Source organism: Gymnoscopelus braueri (genome assembly GCF_963280865.1).
Source record: "Gymnoscopelus braueri genome assembly, chromosome: 14".
Lineage (NCBI taxonomy): Eukaryota > Metazoa > Chordata > Actinopteri > Myctophiformes > Myctophidae > Gymnoscopelus > Gymnoscopelus braueri.
In genome coordinates, this window is record NC_137619.1 from 19,099,092 (window position 1) to 19,118,720 (window position 19,629).

The following is a 19,629-nucleotide window of genomic DNA, read 5'->3' on the forward strand; positions in this document are numbered from 1 at the left end:
AGGGATACTGGCCCTCCATCCGTGCACAAACACACACACAGACACAGACACACACACACACACACACACACACACAATACACACATCCTCTTCCACAGGGCCCCGTGCACACATAAATCAAGCGCTCCTTCCAAATGATCCCCCCATTATCTCTGACATGTATCTGGATGCATTGAGAGGATGTGGTCACTCACCAGCCCCAGCCAGCCAGTGCTCGCAGGCCAGCAGAGAGGGGTGGAGGCTGGGATACAAACTGTCTCTGTCCTGTCTGATTATCCTCCCAGGACTCCAAAGCTATTGCTTTTATTAGACAAGTGGAGGGGAAATTCAGACCCTGGAAGCATCATACCGTAAACTTTTGCTGCGCTATAACGGTTTGGGAGCTGCAGTCTACACTGTGAAATCCTGAATGTTACAGTAATGTAGTTTAACTCTGACAATGCACAAATGGAACGAAATGGACCGTAAGGGTCCATTTGGTTCCATTTGAGCACTGTCAGAGTTACAGACCCATAGGGGTCCATTTTGTTCCTAACCAATTATTTAACTGGAGACCCCCCCTGGAACCCCCTTCAAGGACACTTACGGGTCCATTTGGTTATATTAGTACTGTCTCTGAGTTAAAGACGGATGAATTAACACTACAGATTTGAGTGTGTAGGGGTTGCAGGGTTTTGAAATAGGAGTTTCCTGGTTATGAAAGGAGGGCAAATGGGTATGCAAATATGCATATAGGCAAATACAAACAAACACAAATGCACAGGCAGTCTTCATTGAGAATCGAGAGGTTGTAAATGGAGATGAAGGGCTATAAATTCAGGAATGCTAAGTAACATCCTGCTAAGACAGAGACGTGTGCACGTACGTGTGTGTGTGTGTTGTGTTGTGTGTGTGTTGTGTGTGTGTGTGTACATGTGTTAGTCATCGAAGCTGGCAGAGGAGACAGATCGGTACGAGTTAATGTTTAATTAGGTGAAGGAACACAGCCAACGGCCAATAAACCGTAGGCCTTGAAATCTCTCTCTCTCTCTCCTCTCTCTCTCTCTCTCTCTCTCTCTCTCTCTCACTCTCTCTCTCTCTCTCTCTCCTCTCTCTCTCTCTCTCTCTCTCTCTCTCTCTCTCTCTCTCTCTCTCTCTCTCTCTCTCTCTCTCTCTCTCTCTCTCTCTCTCCTCTCTCTCTCTCTCTCTCTCTCTCTCTCTCTCTCTCTCTCTCTCTCTCTCTCTCTCTCTCTCATGCATTTTACCTCTACAGGTCTCTTGGCCCAGTCTCAACAGTGCAAGTAGCTCTCTCTCTCTCTCTATGTGTGTACATAATGGAAGTTTCCAATAGCCCTCTGCTGCGGTGCTCACTGCTCTGCATTTCTCCTGAGCGAGGACACACAGCTGGGCTGTCAGCTAAATCACAACCCACCACTAACCTTTCTGTCAGCAGCAGTAGTACCTTGGATGCTTCACAAGACCAAGGAACAGCCATATACCCCATACATTCCTGAGTGTTCATTTAACTCTGAGAGTGTATGAATGCAGTTACATTTGTACACTCTCAGAGTTACAAATGGATCCATTCTAAGGATTTGACCTGTGTACTTTTTGAGACCGCTCATCTTCGTGTTCAGATTTTAAGTCATACACTGTGAGCCACTATAACAGCAGTAAAGGCCATTTGGCGTACCGTGCAAATGCCCGGTGGGCCGCAGGGCCAGTGGGTGCTCTCCCGTTTTAGGATTATTACGGTCATTTCCGGGTCGCGCGGGCCCAATTATTAGTTACGTTAATGTTTGGGCTGGGATGCTTTCCAGCAGGGGCCTCAGTGCGGCTGCAGAGTTCATGTGCAGGGCTGGGCTGAAACAGTGAAACGCTCCCCCCCCCCCCCCCCCCGTTGACAAAACGGCCAGGGGGTGGTGGGCCGGTCCGGACCAAAATGCCAGGGCTGAATTTTGGTCCCAGTCCGGCCCTGCTTGTTCCTCTACAGACCAAAATGACTTGTCCCGTCTACGACAGGGCTTACGATGGGAGTCAAACTTTGGGGTATAGGCCTAAACGTGTTAAAAACGTAGCTGGGCGCACACTGATACCCACCGCACAGATGGTCGGCTGATGGCACTGTTGTGCGCCTGTGTGTAAATGACTCCATGCCAGATGATGGCAGTAGTCTGCAGGAATCTGCAGTTAAAGACAACCGGAAGGCTGTTGAGCCTCTGAAAAATAGTCCTCTGAAAGCTGTTTGGGCGGCCATAGCAGAGTAAGGCCGTCTGGAAAACAGAAGGCGCCAGTTCGTGCCACGGCCCCTGGTCTACTATGTGTCAAAGTGTCCCTGAGCAAGACAATTAACTCCTAACTGCTCCCTGAGGGCTATACTAATAGCATTCACTTGCTCTTAATAATTAGGATGGGTAACAGCAGAGGACAAATTACCATGTATGTTGTGCAAATGTACAAGTGACAAAAGAAATACCCCAAAGGAGTAGAGACCAAATTATGACATGTATCATTGTCTATCATCCTCTCCTATCTCCCCATCTCTCTTTCCTGTTTCTCTCTCTCTCATCATAGCACCAGGTAGGAACATCTAAATGCACACACTATTACTTTAGGGTGTTACGCAAGAGAACCCTCCCCCCCATGTCCCTGTGAACAGTGGCAGTTGATGATGATGATGATTATGAAATGTGAGGGACATTTGGAACTTTCAATCCAAAGAGGGGGGAGGGTTGGAATGTAAATAGCACATGTGGGAATTCTTAACAAGATGACCCCCCAGAACTCATTACACTTTACACAAAGAACACTCGCAAGAACAAAACATTATCTCATGTCTTCCTCGCAATCCATTTCACCTCCCTGTCCTCAGGGTGCACCGAGGGGGCGCGCGTGCACACGCGCACACACACGCACACGCACACAAAAGCATTACCTCCCACTGGTTTCTATCCAAAGTCAATGTTAACGTGGGGTCTCCCAGGGCTCCTTTAGGGGGGTTTCAGGGGGTCCCAAGACCCCCGCTAAATGATTAATAGTTAGGAATCAAATGGATGCTTATAAGTCTGCACAAATGGAACCAAATGGTGGAACCGTTGAATTTGCTATACTAAGGATTTCTACTGTGTAGATTGGGATGCCAGACATAAACAAATGTATGAAATGGGGGTCCGTGGCATAATGCATATCAAACTGGGGGTCGTTGAAATTGACCTTGACCCAGGTACAAAGTCAGAAAGTCTAAACCTAAACCAAACAGACTAAACAGTCAAAAGATAGGACCTGTGAAGCATTCAGGCACTCTTTGTTCTCGTTTTTCTGTTCTTAATAGGACAGTGGTCCCTCAGAGATAGAGGAACCGGGGAAAACTCACAAACACGCTTTCTGACAATAGCAATCTCTAACCTTAGGGTCTGCTGGTCTTCTGCCAGGTGAGATGACCTCACTTCCTTTTGGCAACTTGATGAGCACTTCCATCACCAACGCTGCCGCGGGGGCTGAGAGAGAGAGGGGGTGGCGGGGTGGAAAAAAGGAAAAGAACAATAATGATAATAATTATACCTTTGCACATAATGAGCAGAGCCCACGGGCCACAATACATAACAAGCAAGCCTGTGAACTGTCAGACTTGCTAGCTAGAGAGCTAACACTTGACGCTAACCAAAGACACATGTGAATTACAGCTCATGACACATAGTTGGGTGGTTAGTCACAGTTGGGGGGGGGGGGGTGGGGGGGGGGGGTAGTTGGGTTTGTATCTGAGGTTCTTGGTGCATGGTTAGAAGAGGCCTTTCAAACTCGGGTGCTGAAGCCAGATACTTGTCCGTCGACCTCTCAACGATTATGCCCCGCTGATGTTGTAGCAACATAATCAGCTACAACAATTTGACTATGTTGTTTGTCCCATTGCATTTCCCACAGCTCTGTTTGACACGGAGTAAAGACCTGTTATAAAGACATTACCTTGAACCGGATGACAACAACATTTGTGGGGAAATGTTCACTTTTCTCAGTCTCTCATTTTGAGCTTGACAATACAGACACAATTCACCAATGCTTAAACTACATAATGTTGACATAATATTTAGTGTGTTGCATACGTGAATGAGCGCGACCTGAGAATGGATGGGCTAGAGGAGGTGATTGATATTCCAATGAATGACAGCTCTGTCGCTGCAGGCCAGATCGAACTACAGATAAGAGAGCAGGCCTGGCCACAACACTCTCCACTGCAGTGCCTTCAGGCCCTGTTTATTCTCAAGCCTCTCTCTGCACGCACACGCACACACACGCACACGCACACGCACACACACACACACACACGCACACACACACACACACACACACACACACACACACACACACACACACACACACACACACACACACACAGTTACATACTCTTTCTGCATCTTTATCTCATTTCTCTCTCATATCACACACACAATCTCTCTCGTTCACACACAGTTACCATCTCTTTTGCTCTCATTGCACACATGCTCTTTCTCCTGATACTCTCTCTCTCGCTCTCTCACATAAGTACAGTATGCCTCTCCCCTACTGTATAACAAAATGGGTCGTCATCGTACGATAAAGTACGCACGGTACACATCACAATCCTGATTCCTGACACACCAAAAACTCTTATATAACCCACTTAGTGTTCAGACAGACAGAGGGGTTGAACTATAGGAGGAATGTGTTAGTTGATAAGAACCTTACAGTACAAGCCAATCCACTTCTGTTCCAACAGCGCTGCACACTCTGTTCTACCATGGGTAAAGAAATATGAAAGTGGAGTTATTAAATATGTATGTATAGGCTATAGTATACCGTCTATAGCGTGTATTGCACCGTACACAGTGTACAACATTATGTTTCTGTCTATAGTCTCCGGGCATACAGGTATACGCCTGAAACTCAAACATGGTGTGAGAGATAAAGACCACACTGGCAGCAAGTACTTGTGTATTGGAAAAAAATGTCTAGAGTAACCGCAGAGGGAGGGTGGTGGGAAGGGTGGGGGGATTCCCATTTACACAAGTGCTCATCTTCTGAAGCACCAATGCTCAGACTTGAATTTAATTTAACAGAACTGAGCAGCAGTGCTTCTACTTATACACAGTAGAATCATCAGTAACTTCTCTATTTGTAACTCTGACTGAGAGCACTGTACACACATTTGTACACTCTCAAGGGTTACTCTGGATTTTACTAATTTTACTGCCATTTTTCCTACTGTGAGATGTGACCCCGTAGTGTTCCACTGATCTCATATTAATTGTATCTGGCCTCGACTGGTCCAGGGAGGATGCTCAAACAGAGCATGCAGGTCAAAATATCTAAGCACACAATGGTGGCCTGCTGTTGAAGCCTGGGTAACTGTGTTAACTAACTGAGAAACAAATGTAACCAAATGTGTGTGTGTGCGTGCGTGCGCGACTGCGCGTGTGCGTTCGTTCAGGTGATTAAGTGGGGGTAGAACTGACCCACAACTCTGCCTCTGCTTGTGGCGAGTCTCTCATCTTCATCTTCATCTTCATCACTTGTGCCTGTTCACCATGAAACTGAAAGAAAATCAACACAGGGTAGATAAGATGGATTTTATGGTACCGTACAGAAGGAAATTTGTAATGTCCTGAAAAAAACAACACATGGTATCATTCACATGGGGAACATCATACAATATATTCCAAAAGCAGGCCTCTTTCTGTATGTCCTACTCCTCCTACATTGCCTTCTAAGCTGCAGTTAAAGGCTTTAATGGATAGGAGGACTAAATCGCCCCCATGCCTGTTCCGTTTTGCTGTGGGAACGTTCAGCATTTAAGAGCAAAAATGCAAATGAGTGTTTATATAATGTACAAAATGGTTTGCTGGTAATCAATATGTAATGATTACAATTCCTCATGGCGTTTACCAAGCTCACATTCATACAAACATGAGCACCACACACGCACGCGCACGCACACACACACACACACACACACACACACACACACACACTAAATACACATTGAGTGTGCACATGAAAGCACACACACGAGAGATACACAAATAGTCAACATACAGACAAGACTCACAGATTTGTGGGAGAACACAACAGGGGAGGAGGGCTGTTTTCATTCAAACGCTAGAAGCAGCCAGTCATATTCAAGCAGTCAAATCTACTCCATGACGACGATTCAAAACTATTTCACGCCGTGGACAACATTGCCCTCCAGTGGTGGGAAACAATATAGCATTTATATGAAATTAAACATTATGGAGCTAATGAAATATCTTTTCAAGACACTGATCATCACTACACTAACTCACAGTGTTCAACAGAGTAGGAACTCACTCACTTTTGTTCTAACCTCGCATCCAGTCTTCCCACATCGGAGGAAAGCCTGGTATTCGTTATTAAATGGCCCATTGGCCCGTGTGATCCGGTCAAAAAAAAAGAGAAAAGAAATAGCTTTCGGCTTCCGGTTTTTGCTGCTTCCGGTTTTGCGGAGCCGCTTTGTTTTGGTTCCCCAATTTAAATGCGGAATCGATTACAAAGGTAGACTAGTCTAAATAGTCTCCGGAAAGTACACTTACATTTATATTTATTTTGTATTTTAAAGATAAGCTAAACTATGCCACATCAAGTATTTTATTAGGTAGGCCCTAAAATTACAATGCCCTTGATCGCGGCCGGGGTTATTTGGGGGTGAGGCATAGGGTTGCTTCCGCTCCCGACCGGATCGAACACCCGAAAAAGGTATTGATCCCAGGCTACTTTTGTTCTATGCATTTAAAGGTGTGTAGTTTCTTTGGAAGAAACACATGTCTAAAGCATCCCACCACAATGGCAACAAAATAAATATCTTTATTAGTAGACCTAGCCTACTCACTGGTAGGAAGGTTATGTTTTCAAACAGTTTTCAAGCATTAATGAACGGTGTTGTAACCTGCAGTGATATAATTATAATATATTAGTCTATATTTGTTCCCAAAGTAGCTGTTCAACATTCAGTTCTCACTATAACTCTTCACATTAAAAGACCAGAGGATGGTCTAATGCTGCCCCCTACTGGTAACTGTGCCTTTGGACAGTACTGTAGTCTATAAACTAATTACTAATTTGTATTTATTTAAGAACCCAAGCAGATCATTCACAGTTAAAACAAGGGTCACTGGATAAGATAAACATTCCATATATTTGCGATGTAATAACAAATAAATAAATGCCAATACATACAATGCAGCATAGGTTAAAACGTTTTGCATATTATTGTATATTATTGTTTGTCTTTAAATGTCTCGATGAATTGAATACACAGGACCTCTATGGAAATAAGCCCTGGCCTTTTTTGGGCTATCCTTTTAGCATCGTTTTGTATAAATCTGTACCACTGTACCTTTTTTACAAACTGTTAATAAAGTAGGCCTATTCCCATCAATCAATGTCCTCCTCGGTTTAAGCCCAAATATGGAAAATACTGACATCATAGTACTGTCTCTGATGACCTCAAAGTATGAGGTCATAGATGACTGTGACACATCACAGACTGGCCTCCAAGTCCTAGGCTTTGTTGACCACCCAGCTAGGGTTCAAGTGGTTAAAGAGGAGATATTGGACTTGATGTGTGACCTGATGAGCTTCAGGCAGTGCTTCTTGTCAACCAGTAGACGTCCTACCCGACACCAGGGTCTACATTTCTCAATATAATAAGATTAAAACCACCTCCACCACTGCAGATATGCTAGTAGTTATGCAAGGGATAATGATGGTGAGCAGGTCATTGTTGAGAAATAAACCCTGACAGGTTCTGGCCCTGAAGAGGTTTATTTCTAAACAATGACCTGCTCCTCACCATTCATTTTTATCCTGCTAATTACACTGCTGCTTAATAAAGCAATTAATAAATTGACACAGAGTGTAATAAAACTTGATTTTAAAAGGATTTAATTGCTTACGGTAAAGACAGATCCATTTCCCTATTATGCATCCAGCACAACAGGTCAGCTTGCAAACTAGGAAATCTTGATATAAATATTCTGGTACTGCAGCATTGCCTATTTGTCGCCTCAAATGTTTTCAAAAACATTCTTTAGCATATAATTAGATGTAAAATGACGTAGTGCGTTTGTTTACATGGTTGCCTGGCCCACCTGTCTTGGATAGCTTAGGCAACGAAGCACCTATCGGAGTGATTGATTAATTTGATTCAGGGTGACTGTATTAACAGACAGCTATTCAAAAACAATAACAGACCGCTGAATTCAGTGATTGGCCAATCAGAATCAAATATTCAATCCGAGCCGTACTCTATATGTTATTTAAAATATCGTTTTATTCAGTTCCGGATGTCAACTATAATTTATTGTTCAAGCCGGGTATAACTATAACTACTCTCTGGAAAGATCTATGTCTGTATCTTCCTTGGATCAAAGCCGCAAGTGTAGCAGCCTATGGAAGATGTATTTTCTTTATTACCCAACCTGAGTCTTGTTAACTACTTAATTTAAGTTTGTCAAACTACTTGTGTTGTTTCTGAAGACATGACATGCGGAGTAAGCACAAAACTTTGCATGCACGTCAAAACATCTGCTCCAGGTGAGGCTCGAACTCACAACCTCGGCATTGCTCTACATTGTACTGTCATATAAGTACCGCGCGCTAACCGATTGCGCCACTGGAGCTCGGCATTACTAAGCTGCAAGTGGCTTTATAAACATAACAACAAAGAATCATCCATGATTTTCATTTTCCCCTTCTATCTTTATCTTGGACGTTTCGAAGCGCTATCGCTTCGTTCTATGTGATTTCCAATCACCATGACGCATTTATACACAAGGTTCCATGAACGTCACAGGCTCTATAATAGTACATGTTTTTAGCTTTCGCTCGCCCATGGCCATTGCTAGGGCTAGCTTATAAGCTAACAGCGTTACCTTCTGATTATGAATTAACTAACGGGGTCTGTGTGGACACCAAACATGTTTAGGTGGCATCTGAGTCTGTGGATTTGGTCATGCTTACATTCATTGTTTCTTTGTGGGCTGATTTTTATTGTAGCTGCCTGACTGACATGCTGCGGGATCTAAGCTACCACAGCTACGCATTGAACAGTGTTGCCAGATTTTGCGAGAGAAACAAGCAACCAGGTCTATGAAAACAAGCCAAAAAGAAACAATTTACATGAGCACTTAAAACCTATGCATCGGCTGAGTGAGGCTGGGACCAAGGCTAATGCATCGGATATTTGAAAATAGCCAATCTTCAAGCTTGCAATGTGACGCGTTGTAAGCTTGTAGATCTGCTATTTTCAAAAACTCTCGCAATAAAATGTGGAAAATTAGGAATATTTTTTAAACATTCTAACTTAATGCTCCCTGGCACAAAATACTTTTCAAGAAAACATTAGAGAACCACTGGTTTAAATAACAAAAAACTTTTTTTTTTTAAAGCAAGCCCAAATAAGCAAGTACACTTAGAAACCACAACGGCCAACATTTTACAAGAAACTTTACAGAAAAACAAGCCCAAAGTCGCTTATAATACGCGGACATGGCAACACAGGCATTGAGCCTCACTCAGCTGCTGGTCAGCTAATAATACAATCTGCAGTGCACAATGCACATGTGCATACATTGCGTCTCCTTCACCGTACGACGGTGTCCCGTGCCGAAAATAGTAGATCTACACAAGAGTCAAGACAGACAGGCAGGCAGAGCAGACATACAGACAGACAGACAGACAGACAGACAGACAGGCAGGCAGGCAGGCAGGCAGGCAGGCAGGCAGGCAGGCAGGCAGACAGACAGACAGACAGACAGACAGGCAGGCAGGCAGGCAGGCAGACAGACAGACAGACAGACAGACAGACAGACAGACAGACAGACAGACACATTGTCATCATGGAACATTGGCACTGGCAGTATTATGAAACTCAAAAATAGCCAGTGGTGGAAAGTAACTAAGTACAGTTACTCAAATACTGTACTTGTAAGTACACTTTTGAGGTAATTGTACTTTACTTGAGTATTTACAATTTCGTATACTTTTACTTCTACTATTGCGGCATGGTCATGCTGGACCTCCAGAAGGCCTTTGACACCGTTAATCACCCAATTATGATCAATAAGCTCAAAGCAATAGGTTTTGATGATACGTCAGTGAACTGGATGAGATCCTACCTGGAAGGGAGGGAGCAAGTGGTGGAAGTAAACGGCACCCAGTCCCCCCCCTCCCTGTGACTTGTGGTGTTCCTCAAGGAAGTATACTAGGACCTTTACTGTTCCTGATATATGTGAATGATATGTCATCAGCCTGCGACTGCAAACTGTTCCTGTTCGCAGATGACTCGGCCCTGCTAGTCTCGGACAGGAACAGGCTGCAGGTTGAGAAAACTCTCAGCTCTGAACTCAACAAGATCTGCATCTGGCTCTCTGACAACAAACTTTCATTACACCTGGGTAAAACTGAATCCATCCTCTTTGGGTCCAGTCCTAACCTTAGCAAGGCAGAGAGTTTCACGATCAAAGTGGGTGATGATGTCATCAAAAGAAAGGATGAAATTACCTACCTGGGCTTGGAGGCAAACCTCTCTGGTAACAAAAACGCAGAAAAAGTGATCAAAAATGTCAACCAAACAACACGCTATTTGTGGAGGATTGATCGTCTAGTCAGTAAGAATACTCTGAAGATTCTTGCAGGGGCCCTCATTCAAGGTCATTATGATTATGCATGCACTTCATGGTATCACAACACCTCCAAGGCCTTAAAAACAAGGCTCCAAACATCCCAAAACAAACTTGTAAGGCTACTTCTTGGCCTCAATCACAAAACCCTTTTAACCCCTGCTCATTTTGCTAGGATTGGATGGCTTAGGGTTGAGGACAGAGTACAGCAACTTGCTATGGGCCTGGTCTTCAAGATACACCACAACATTGGGATCCCCCTGTATTTGTCAAAATACTTCCAAAATGTTAATGAAGTCCATGATCATAACACCAGAGGCAGCTCCACAAATCATGTTACCTGAAAGCTGATTGTATGACATTCTGTATAGTAGTGTGTATATCTGTGGGGTTCTCATCTTAAACAAGCTGCGTGCTTAATGAGATTTCCAGTTTAGTAGACCTTGTATTGTGAATTTGTACTTCCATGTACTGTTATGTACTGTCATGTACTGTTCTCATGTCTTACTAAATAAAGTACATCAATCAATCAATCAATCAGGTATAGGCTACAACTGAAATCTTGCTTGGCCCTCAACACTGGACTGCCTGGGAATAGTGTGGTGAAATAGCTATTTAACAGGTGTAATTATCAAAGTGCACTAGCAGTAGCTATATCAACAGGTATCTACCCCCAGTAGTGTCGGTAGAACAGAACAGAATAGTAGTCCCCAGTAACATCCTGTATGTATACAGTATAGTACAGTAGGCCTATTGTCATGAATTGATATTAAATCAGCAGAGTATTTCTAATCATAAAATTTGAATATATATGCCTGCATGGTCTGATTAAAGCTATAATACCATTAAACTATATCTAAACTAATTTTCTCAACGCACCACTGTGTGCATCAGAAATGTGAGTTGGCTGCTATTTTGCTATGTTTATGATTATTATGTCTATTATTCATTAGTTTTATCTAGAATATAGCATTCCAGTTCTGTGAGATACAGATAGATAGATAAAATGTAAACAGACAGACAGACCTTTATTGATCCTGAGGGGGGAAATCAGTCACCACAGCAGTGACTGTGGTGACTTGAGTATTTATCTGTTTTGTAGCACACCACATGTAACCATTAGAGGCCAACCGCCAAAGGGTTCATGGAAAAGAAAAGAAAAACCCTAAAAGGAAAACTCTAAAGACCCTCTGACTGAAGCTCATATACCTTAACTCTCATAAAAAGTTACATAAAACAAAACAAAAAATTAATAGTGCACCCTGCATGGATACACAATCGATAGACGTCACATAACTTCACTAGCCTACTAGATAACTTATTACAAGGGCAAGCAACCTTTCACCAGTCTGGTGAACTAAACTCCTCCCCTCTTATCTGTAATTTGGACTTTCTGAAGTCCAAATTTTGAACTACCTGTGAGAGTGTTTGGGATTCAGCATACTGAGTGAATAGATATAGTAACAACTGCTGTAACTTTGTTGTGGAAGAAGTTTGTAACAATGAGTGAGGGTCCTCTTCTTGTGAATGTGGAGAAGTGGATTTTGGAGAATGAGAGTGCATTTCTACCGCCTGTATGCAACAAGCTCATGTGAGTAAATAGTTTCACGTAAAGTTATGTGAGTTGTAAAAAAGTACGTTTCTCTCTTGAGTAACACTTTCTATGAATCCCATGTCTATATGCGCACTGCTCACCTATCATACTGAGATTTAACCGTGAGGTACTGTTCTATTACAGCATAGTATCTCCCTCCTACCTCTGCCTGCTTCTAAAATCTGTCATAGGCTACCTTACAGCACAGATTTGTCAGTGATAGCGGTACACAACAATGTTCATCACTTATTCACTTATATTGCTGGTTAAATATTATCTAACCATGCCACTTTAACTATTTGCACATGAAACCATGATTTTATACATGCTGCTATTTTGTTTGATTTTGATGATACTGATATCCTGTTTATTTCTTTTAATTTTAAATCCATTTCACTTTAACCATGCACATGATACTGTGATTTTATAATCTATATTATAAAACAAGATTTTTGGGCAGGAGTTCCTCTTTTGTCAACAAAAGTTGACTGTAGCTCGAGCCATTTTCAATGCCATTTTGACTATGCTTGCACCTCTTGGTTCTCTAACATCTCAATCAGACCTCCCAAACCAAAATGATATGATATGAATACTTCTCTGTCTTAAGCCCATGACCCACCTAATTCCAACACACTTTGCTAGTTTGGGATGGCTCAGGGTAGAAGACAGGGTTAATCAAATACAAATGGGATTGGTATTAAAGATAGTCAAAGGAATATACCCTCATACCTGACTAACTACTTCTCCAAAGTGAGACACCCACAGCAGCAACACTAGAGCCACAACACTAGAGGGAGCCACCGTGGAACAAACATGGGAGAATTCTCATTCTACTACTCTGCCACTAAAATGTGGAATACCCTGACACAATCCATTAAAAGATGTGAATCACTGGTTTATTTTAAAATTGTCCTGAAAAAACATCTATCAGGAGACCGCAATAGGAAGTAAATGTAAATTCCCATCGAAAGGAGGTGTCATTCACTGCCGCTGTTTTTCCTTTTTCTCCTTTGTGCATAGTGTTTTGTATTAGTTAATTATTGTATTATTGTGTAAATTATTTATGCTATGTTGATGAATTTAATAGGACCACAATGGAAACAAGTCCTCAGGACCTTTTTGTTATCCTTTTAGCCTTAATGTCTCACTGTACCATGTGATGTTTACATTTCTGACTAATAAAGTTTTCAATAAAAAAAGGTTATTTGGGAATGATGCCCATTGGGAATTATACCCACTGCATGCCCCTTTGAACATGCAATACCCAATAGTTGTCAGAGCACTTAATGAAGCCTACTGGCTTCATGAAGTAGCACTTGGAGCACTTGGAGGCCAGTCTATGACTTCAGGACCATGGTATCATATTGATGACATCAGGCATCTCCATATATGAGCATAAAAGGCACACAGACAGACAGACAGGTGGACAGATATGGAGATTTATAGAAAGTTCTGGACAACTGCAGATCCGGCCAGGTTCCTACACAGCACTGCACTCTTTTGGGTCCTCGGCGATATGCACGACAAGTTTGTCAATCGGTCAGACCGTTCTCAAGATATGTGGGGGACACACAGACACATATGACCCATGGTGGTACCTGCCTGGTGTGAAGTCGGTCGGATCACCGGTTCTCCAAAAACTATTGATAAATCCTCACCACTAGTCCTATGACGTCATGTTGATGTATGGATTGATGGATCTCCATATATGGGCATATATGGACACAGACTTGAGATACGTGTAAACGTATAATGATGTCAGCTATACGCACACCGAGGAAGGATACAGGTCTGGTGCTATTTTTATATGCTGGATACAGTATGTGTTCCACCTGCACGAGAAGCATTTCCTTCCAAAGGGCCAACTATCCATCGCAAATTATACACTTTGTGTATATTGAGCTTTGTATTATTTTACCTGTTATGTTCCTTTCCTCTCTATTCTCTTGAACTCTTCCTGTAAATGCAGCAATGTTGAAAGCTTGCACAAAAAAAAATTCACCCACTCTTATACACTGTAATTGTGTGATTTGACAGTAAACCTGATTCTAATAAAGTTAATTCTGTAGCTTCACAGAACCGACAAATGACTAAATGAAGTTTGTTTTTCTGTGCTCAGGCACTTTTGCCAGCTGAACATCATGTATGTCGGAGGACCCAACACCAGGAAGGATTACCATATAGAGGAAGGAGAGGAGGTGAGAATGAATCACAGCTAACCAGTTACTACATCATTTTATTGGCCTCCATTGAACTGCAGTCCTTGTCCTTGCCCAGTGCCCACAGCCCCCGCACACGCACTCACTCACACACACACACACACACACGCACGCGCACACACACACACACACACACACACACACACACACACACACACACACACACACACACACACACACACACACACACGCACACGCACACGCACACGCACACGCACACACACACAACTACTTAACTACTGTTTCAGACCTCAGTAGTCTATGGCTTCAAAAGCTGAAGAAAGGAATGCTGCCATATTGTGATTAACCACTTAAACCCTATATACTGTACTTCATTGAGTGGTGTCCCCCAGGGCTCTATACTAGGCTCCATCCTTTTTCTATTTTTTCTCCTCGATACCAAAGAGACCAGCAATTGTCTGCGAATGTTCACCCCAGAATAGGGACGCTATCTTTTCATGCATGGTCCACCTGATAGCCAGTCCAGTTAGCAGCGCTTATTTTTTTCTCTTTTTAACCAACATGTTTGTACCTTGTAATGTAATTTCAAGCCCCCCTGGGACAGATAGTTCTCTCCCCCAAATGGGGCAAACTCCACCACAGTAAATACAATGCTATCTGTTGGTCTGCTCTGTCTGGCTGTTGACTTTGTTGGGTTCCATCTAGCTGGTTATAGAAGGTATGTATAGAAGGGAGGTTAACTAATGGACAATGAGGTTATGAAGGCTTTTATGCACAAGTGGACACAGCAAAATCCTGCTTTTGGTTTAACTCATAAAACATGCATAGCCATATGACACTTTTGTTAGTTTTTTTTTTAACATTTTGTGTGTGCATGCGTGCGTGCGTGCATGTCCTTTTATGCTTCATGCTTCTGTTTCATTCAGCTGCAAGAATGCATCAATATGAGGCAAATACTCCTTTATATATTTATTGAAGCATTTCAAGGTGTTCAAAGAAATACCTTGTCATGATATAGATTTTCAGCTATTATGAATCATGGCCTCTGGAGGTCACTGCATGTATACAGTATAGTAAGTAGCATCTCTTCTATACCTCTTATAGCAAAAAAAAAGCTGATGCTTGCATCAGATTTGTGTTTCTGCTGTGTACAAGATATTAGAACAGATATAAATGTCATATTGAACGAGTGACTTTCTTAAAATGAGTCATAGAATTACATTTCCTAGTACACCATTTAGTTTAGACAGCATCGGGAGGCCACAAAATGGTCAAAAAGGTATCACAATTACATATTATTATTATGTTAAAACCGTGTACACTGACAGATAGCAGCTCTATTCTTAAAATTACCATCCAGCTCTGTTTACTTTCTCTGTTGTCTTCCTCCATGCTCAGTTGTTCTACCAGGTGAGAGGAGATATGTGTCTGAAGGTGATAGAAAATGGCAAACACAAGGATGTGCACATCAAAGAGGGGGAGGTGAGATCTACCATTTACCTTTTTAGCTGTTGTTTTTAGCTCATCTACTTTATTATACCTGCAGATCCCATAAAACATGTAAGCCATCAAACAGACAAACGAGATGAAAGCAAAAGTTTGTAAATTTTTGACAAAGATATTGCTTCAAAAAAACAAAACACATTGACCTTGAACTTGACCAAGTTAGCTCCATAATGTAATCAGGTAATCTAGGGACCACTGGTTGAACCACTGCCTAGCTTGATAATCTGTTATTTTCTGTAAATTATACAATGGCACTACAGAGTATTAGGCTTTAGAGCAGTTTCGAAATGCTTTCAGCTATTTACCTAGTGTCATAGTCACTTTGTAGCACATGATTTCTTTGCTCTCTATTTACTTAACCATTTACCCCGTCATTTGTTGACTAAGGTTCATGCCATTTACTCCGATCTTGCACTTTGTAACTCGCTTTAGAGTCTCTGCTAAATTCTGCTAACAAATCAGACTGGGGGGTAAATAGGATGATCCTTCGATACACTGTATCAAACTATTATCAAATAAATGATGATGATGTCCCTTGATCACATTTTAGTTGTATTGTTTTATACGTGAAACTTCACCAAATCAAGTTATTTTTTTCAGTCTTCATTGACCTTCTCTACTCTGTCCCTTTCAAACAATCCCAAACTTTCAGATGTTTCTGTTGCCAGCTCGGATCCCTCACTCCCCCCAGAGACAGGCCAACACAGTGGGACTGGTAGTGGAGAGGAGAAGACACCTGACTGAGACTGATTGCTTGAGGTTCACTGACTCCCCTCCCTCCCTTCTTTTTCTTCTTAGTTTAACCACTTAACACTTAATTACCACTTACAGTATATACTTAGTTGACCGGGGTCCCTCAGGGTTCTATACGATCTGCTAGTTCTTCCCTCTACACAAAAACCCATTGCCAAAAATAGCTACAAGCTCACAACGTTGTGACGCATTGTGAGCTTGCACAGTAGATCGGCTATTTTCGCTGAATATTTGCCCCAGAATAGGGACGCGAGGGTTCATGACAAGGTATATGTCTCTGTTAGTGAAGAGACCTTTTAATGGCATATATCTTCACTTACACTCACAGTTATTCCTTTAAGTTCCATGTCAAAATATCAAAATGGGTCACTAGAGTCGATACTTGAGATATTAAAGGTCTATGATAAGGGTAAAAGGAACACACTGTATATTTTTTATGACATGACATTGCTGTGCATTCAGGTACTATGTGGACAACTCTACAAACATCTTATTTGAGAAGTGGTTCTACTGTGAGAACCTGGGAACCCAGCTGGTGCCTATTATCAAAGAGTGAGACATATCCCCTTTCTTATTCATGCATTAACGACTTAAAGACCCCCAGGGGTCTTTTTTTTAACCATGGTCTCCTTTACTGCACTTCTTGAATTAAGGACTTTTCACATTGGCAGCGACACTGAGTCCGCGGGGTTGCACTGTGGTCCTCATGTGAATAGAATATGCATCGCGTAGAAAACAATACCCCTACCTGAACCCTCACCTCTCATTGAAAATGAATTAGTATGTGCATCAGTCAGTTGCTTCCCGTGTGAAAAGCCCTTTAGTTGTTTACGGCTGCTGGCTGACATTGTGCTTGGTTCTCGTAGGTTCATGGCGTCAAAGCAATACAAAACTGGGAAACCTGACCCAAGTGAGTTCTTGATGCACTGTCTTGTGTGGCCATTTCTAATTATAAGAATAGCTGAGATTTCAACTGTATCTGCTCACTCATGGTTAAATTCCTCTGGGATAGACGTCTTGAAATGCTTTCAACTACATTACAGTACACGTATGTGCACATCAATATGGCAGTTAGGGCATTCATCTTCGGCATCAGGCCTACCTCTGTTATCCAGAGATTGTATCCTGCTTGTGTCCTGTACCTCATATTCCATCACATGACAGTGTTGCTTGCCGGCAAGTGACAAGCGACACTGTCGTACTGTAGACATAGAGTATACACTAAATTAGTCATGAGAGTCCCCCTGCACAGCTTTCCTAAAGGCGATACAGTTGTGGACTGTGTCCACCCTTCAGCAAAACATGAAAATTGCTACCTTATTATTGTTAACCTATCTTGATAAGTGACTGGGTATGAGAGAGAAGACATAGAGAGATGTAAATGACGCTGTGTCCATCTGTTTATGTGTGTGTGTGGCTGAGCAGATGAGGTCTTCAGACAGCCTCCATTCCAGTTGAACACCATGAATGTTATGTCACCATTCTGCTTCAAAGACTGGCTGGAGAAGCAGAGGGCTTCCTTGGCCAGCGGAAGGCCCATCGACATGTTTGGAGCGCAGTTCGAGACTGAGGTGAGAAAGGCACTTGACTGGCAGTATCTGTGAATTTCAAACAATATTGTTCCTCTTCCCTCATTCAAGTTAATGTACCTGCATATTGTATTTTATATACTCTAGTCTAGTTGAACCATGGACAGACATGTAGTTTATTCTTTCACAATGCAACATTTGTTTAGAAATGTCACTGAGTGTTGTCAGTAGACTTACAACAACTTGTTTCAACAATTCTAAGAAATGTTGCTGTAGTCATGTTTTAGCAAGAGAAGACTCGAGTCACAGTGGGTTTGGCTGTGAATGTGCTCCCACACTTGGCGTGAATACACACCAGCAGCATCATGATGCTGCTGGTGTGATTTCAGCATAATTGTATGCTGGTGATGTATTGGCAATGATGATCACTCAAGCTCCATTTTTCTGTTACTGTACAGACAATGCTGTATGGACCTGGGGTGACGTTGCAGTGTAAACCACAAAGTGACGTGTGGATATGGCAGCAGGTATGCACAGCAGATACTGTATGTTACAGTATGTTTTTACTCTGTGGCTCATCAAAGGCGAGCTGTCTAGATTTAGAAGATTGTTTGTGTGTCTATGTGTGTTTGTCTGTGTGTCCGGAGCTAATCTCACATCAAATCCCCCCCCCCCCATCCCCCCTCTCTCTCTCTCTCAGGAAGGTTCCTCTAGTGTGACTCTGAATGACCAGATATTCTCTCTCTCTTCCGGAGACAGTCTTCTCATTCCAGGGCAGAGCCAGTAAGTGGGATATCAGTCACCCGTCATATATAACAAACATCTGTTCAATGTTCATAGGCTTCATAAGGCCAAACATACATGTGTTGGCGATGCACAGAATAATTTAATCCATTTTGAAAGGTAGAGATGGATCTAGGGACAGGTTTGATTTCAATGTGTGTTTAAAGAGATTGTCCCTGATATGTGAATTAATGTGTTTGTCTTGCTATTTAAATAAAAGTATTAGACTGTTTCAAATATTTATAAAAATACAAGAATTTATAGTTTATCGATTTCATTGACTCTGTGTAATCCTATTGCTGGGTTGTATTTGATATTTCTTTATATGACTTGCTTCTGCTGTAGGTACCAGTGGCAAAGAGATGAGGGGTGTGTCGCCTTGTTTGTTGTTCAGAACCCAGAGAGGAAGAGACCATGAGATGTGATCTTTTTCTTTGTACATCTTCACGCACGCACGCACGCACGCACGCACGCACGCACGCACGCACGCACGCACGCACGCACGCACACACACACACACACACACACACACACACACACACACACACACACACACACACACACACACACACACACACACACACACACACCCCCCCGCACAAAAACACCTTTAAAATATACAATAAGTGGGG

At 42.4% G+C, this 19,629-nt stretch overlaps 1 protein-coding gene across 1 annotated transcript; it reads left to right on the forward strand.

The window, feature by feature from the left end:
• Nucleotides 1-12,154: 12,154 nt before the first annotated feature.
• Nucleotides 12,155-19,415, forward strand: haao (3-hydroxyanthranilate 3,4-dioxygenase; the record flags this gene model as incomplete). The annotated part of the gene is made up of 10 exons (XM_080449491.1): nt 12,155-12,243; nt 14,366-14,444; nt 15,825-15,908; nt 16,585-16,691; nt 17,148-17,237; nt 17,552-17,595; nt 18,111-18,256; nt 18,673-18,741; nt 18,915-18,997; nt 19,343-19,415. 10 exons carry the CDS (start codon nt 12,155-12,157, stop codon nt 19,413-19,415), a joined length of 864 nt encoding a protein of 287 aa, XP_080305617.1.
• Nucleotides 19,416-19,629: the final 214 nt, after the last annotated feature.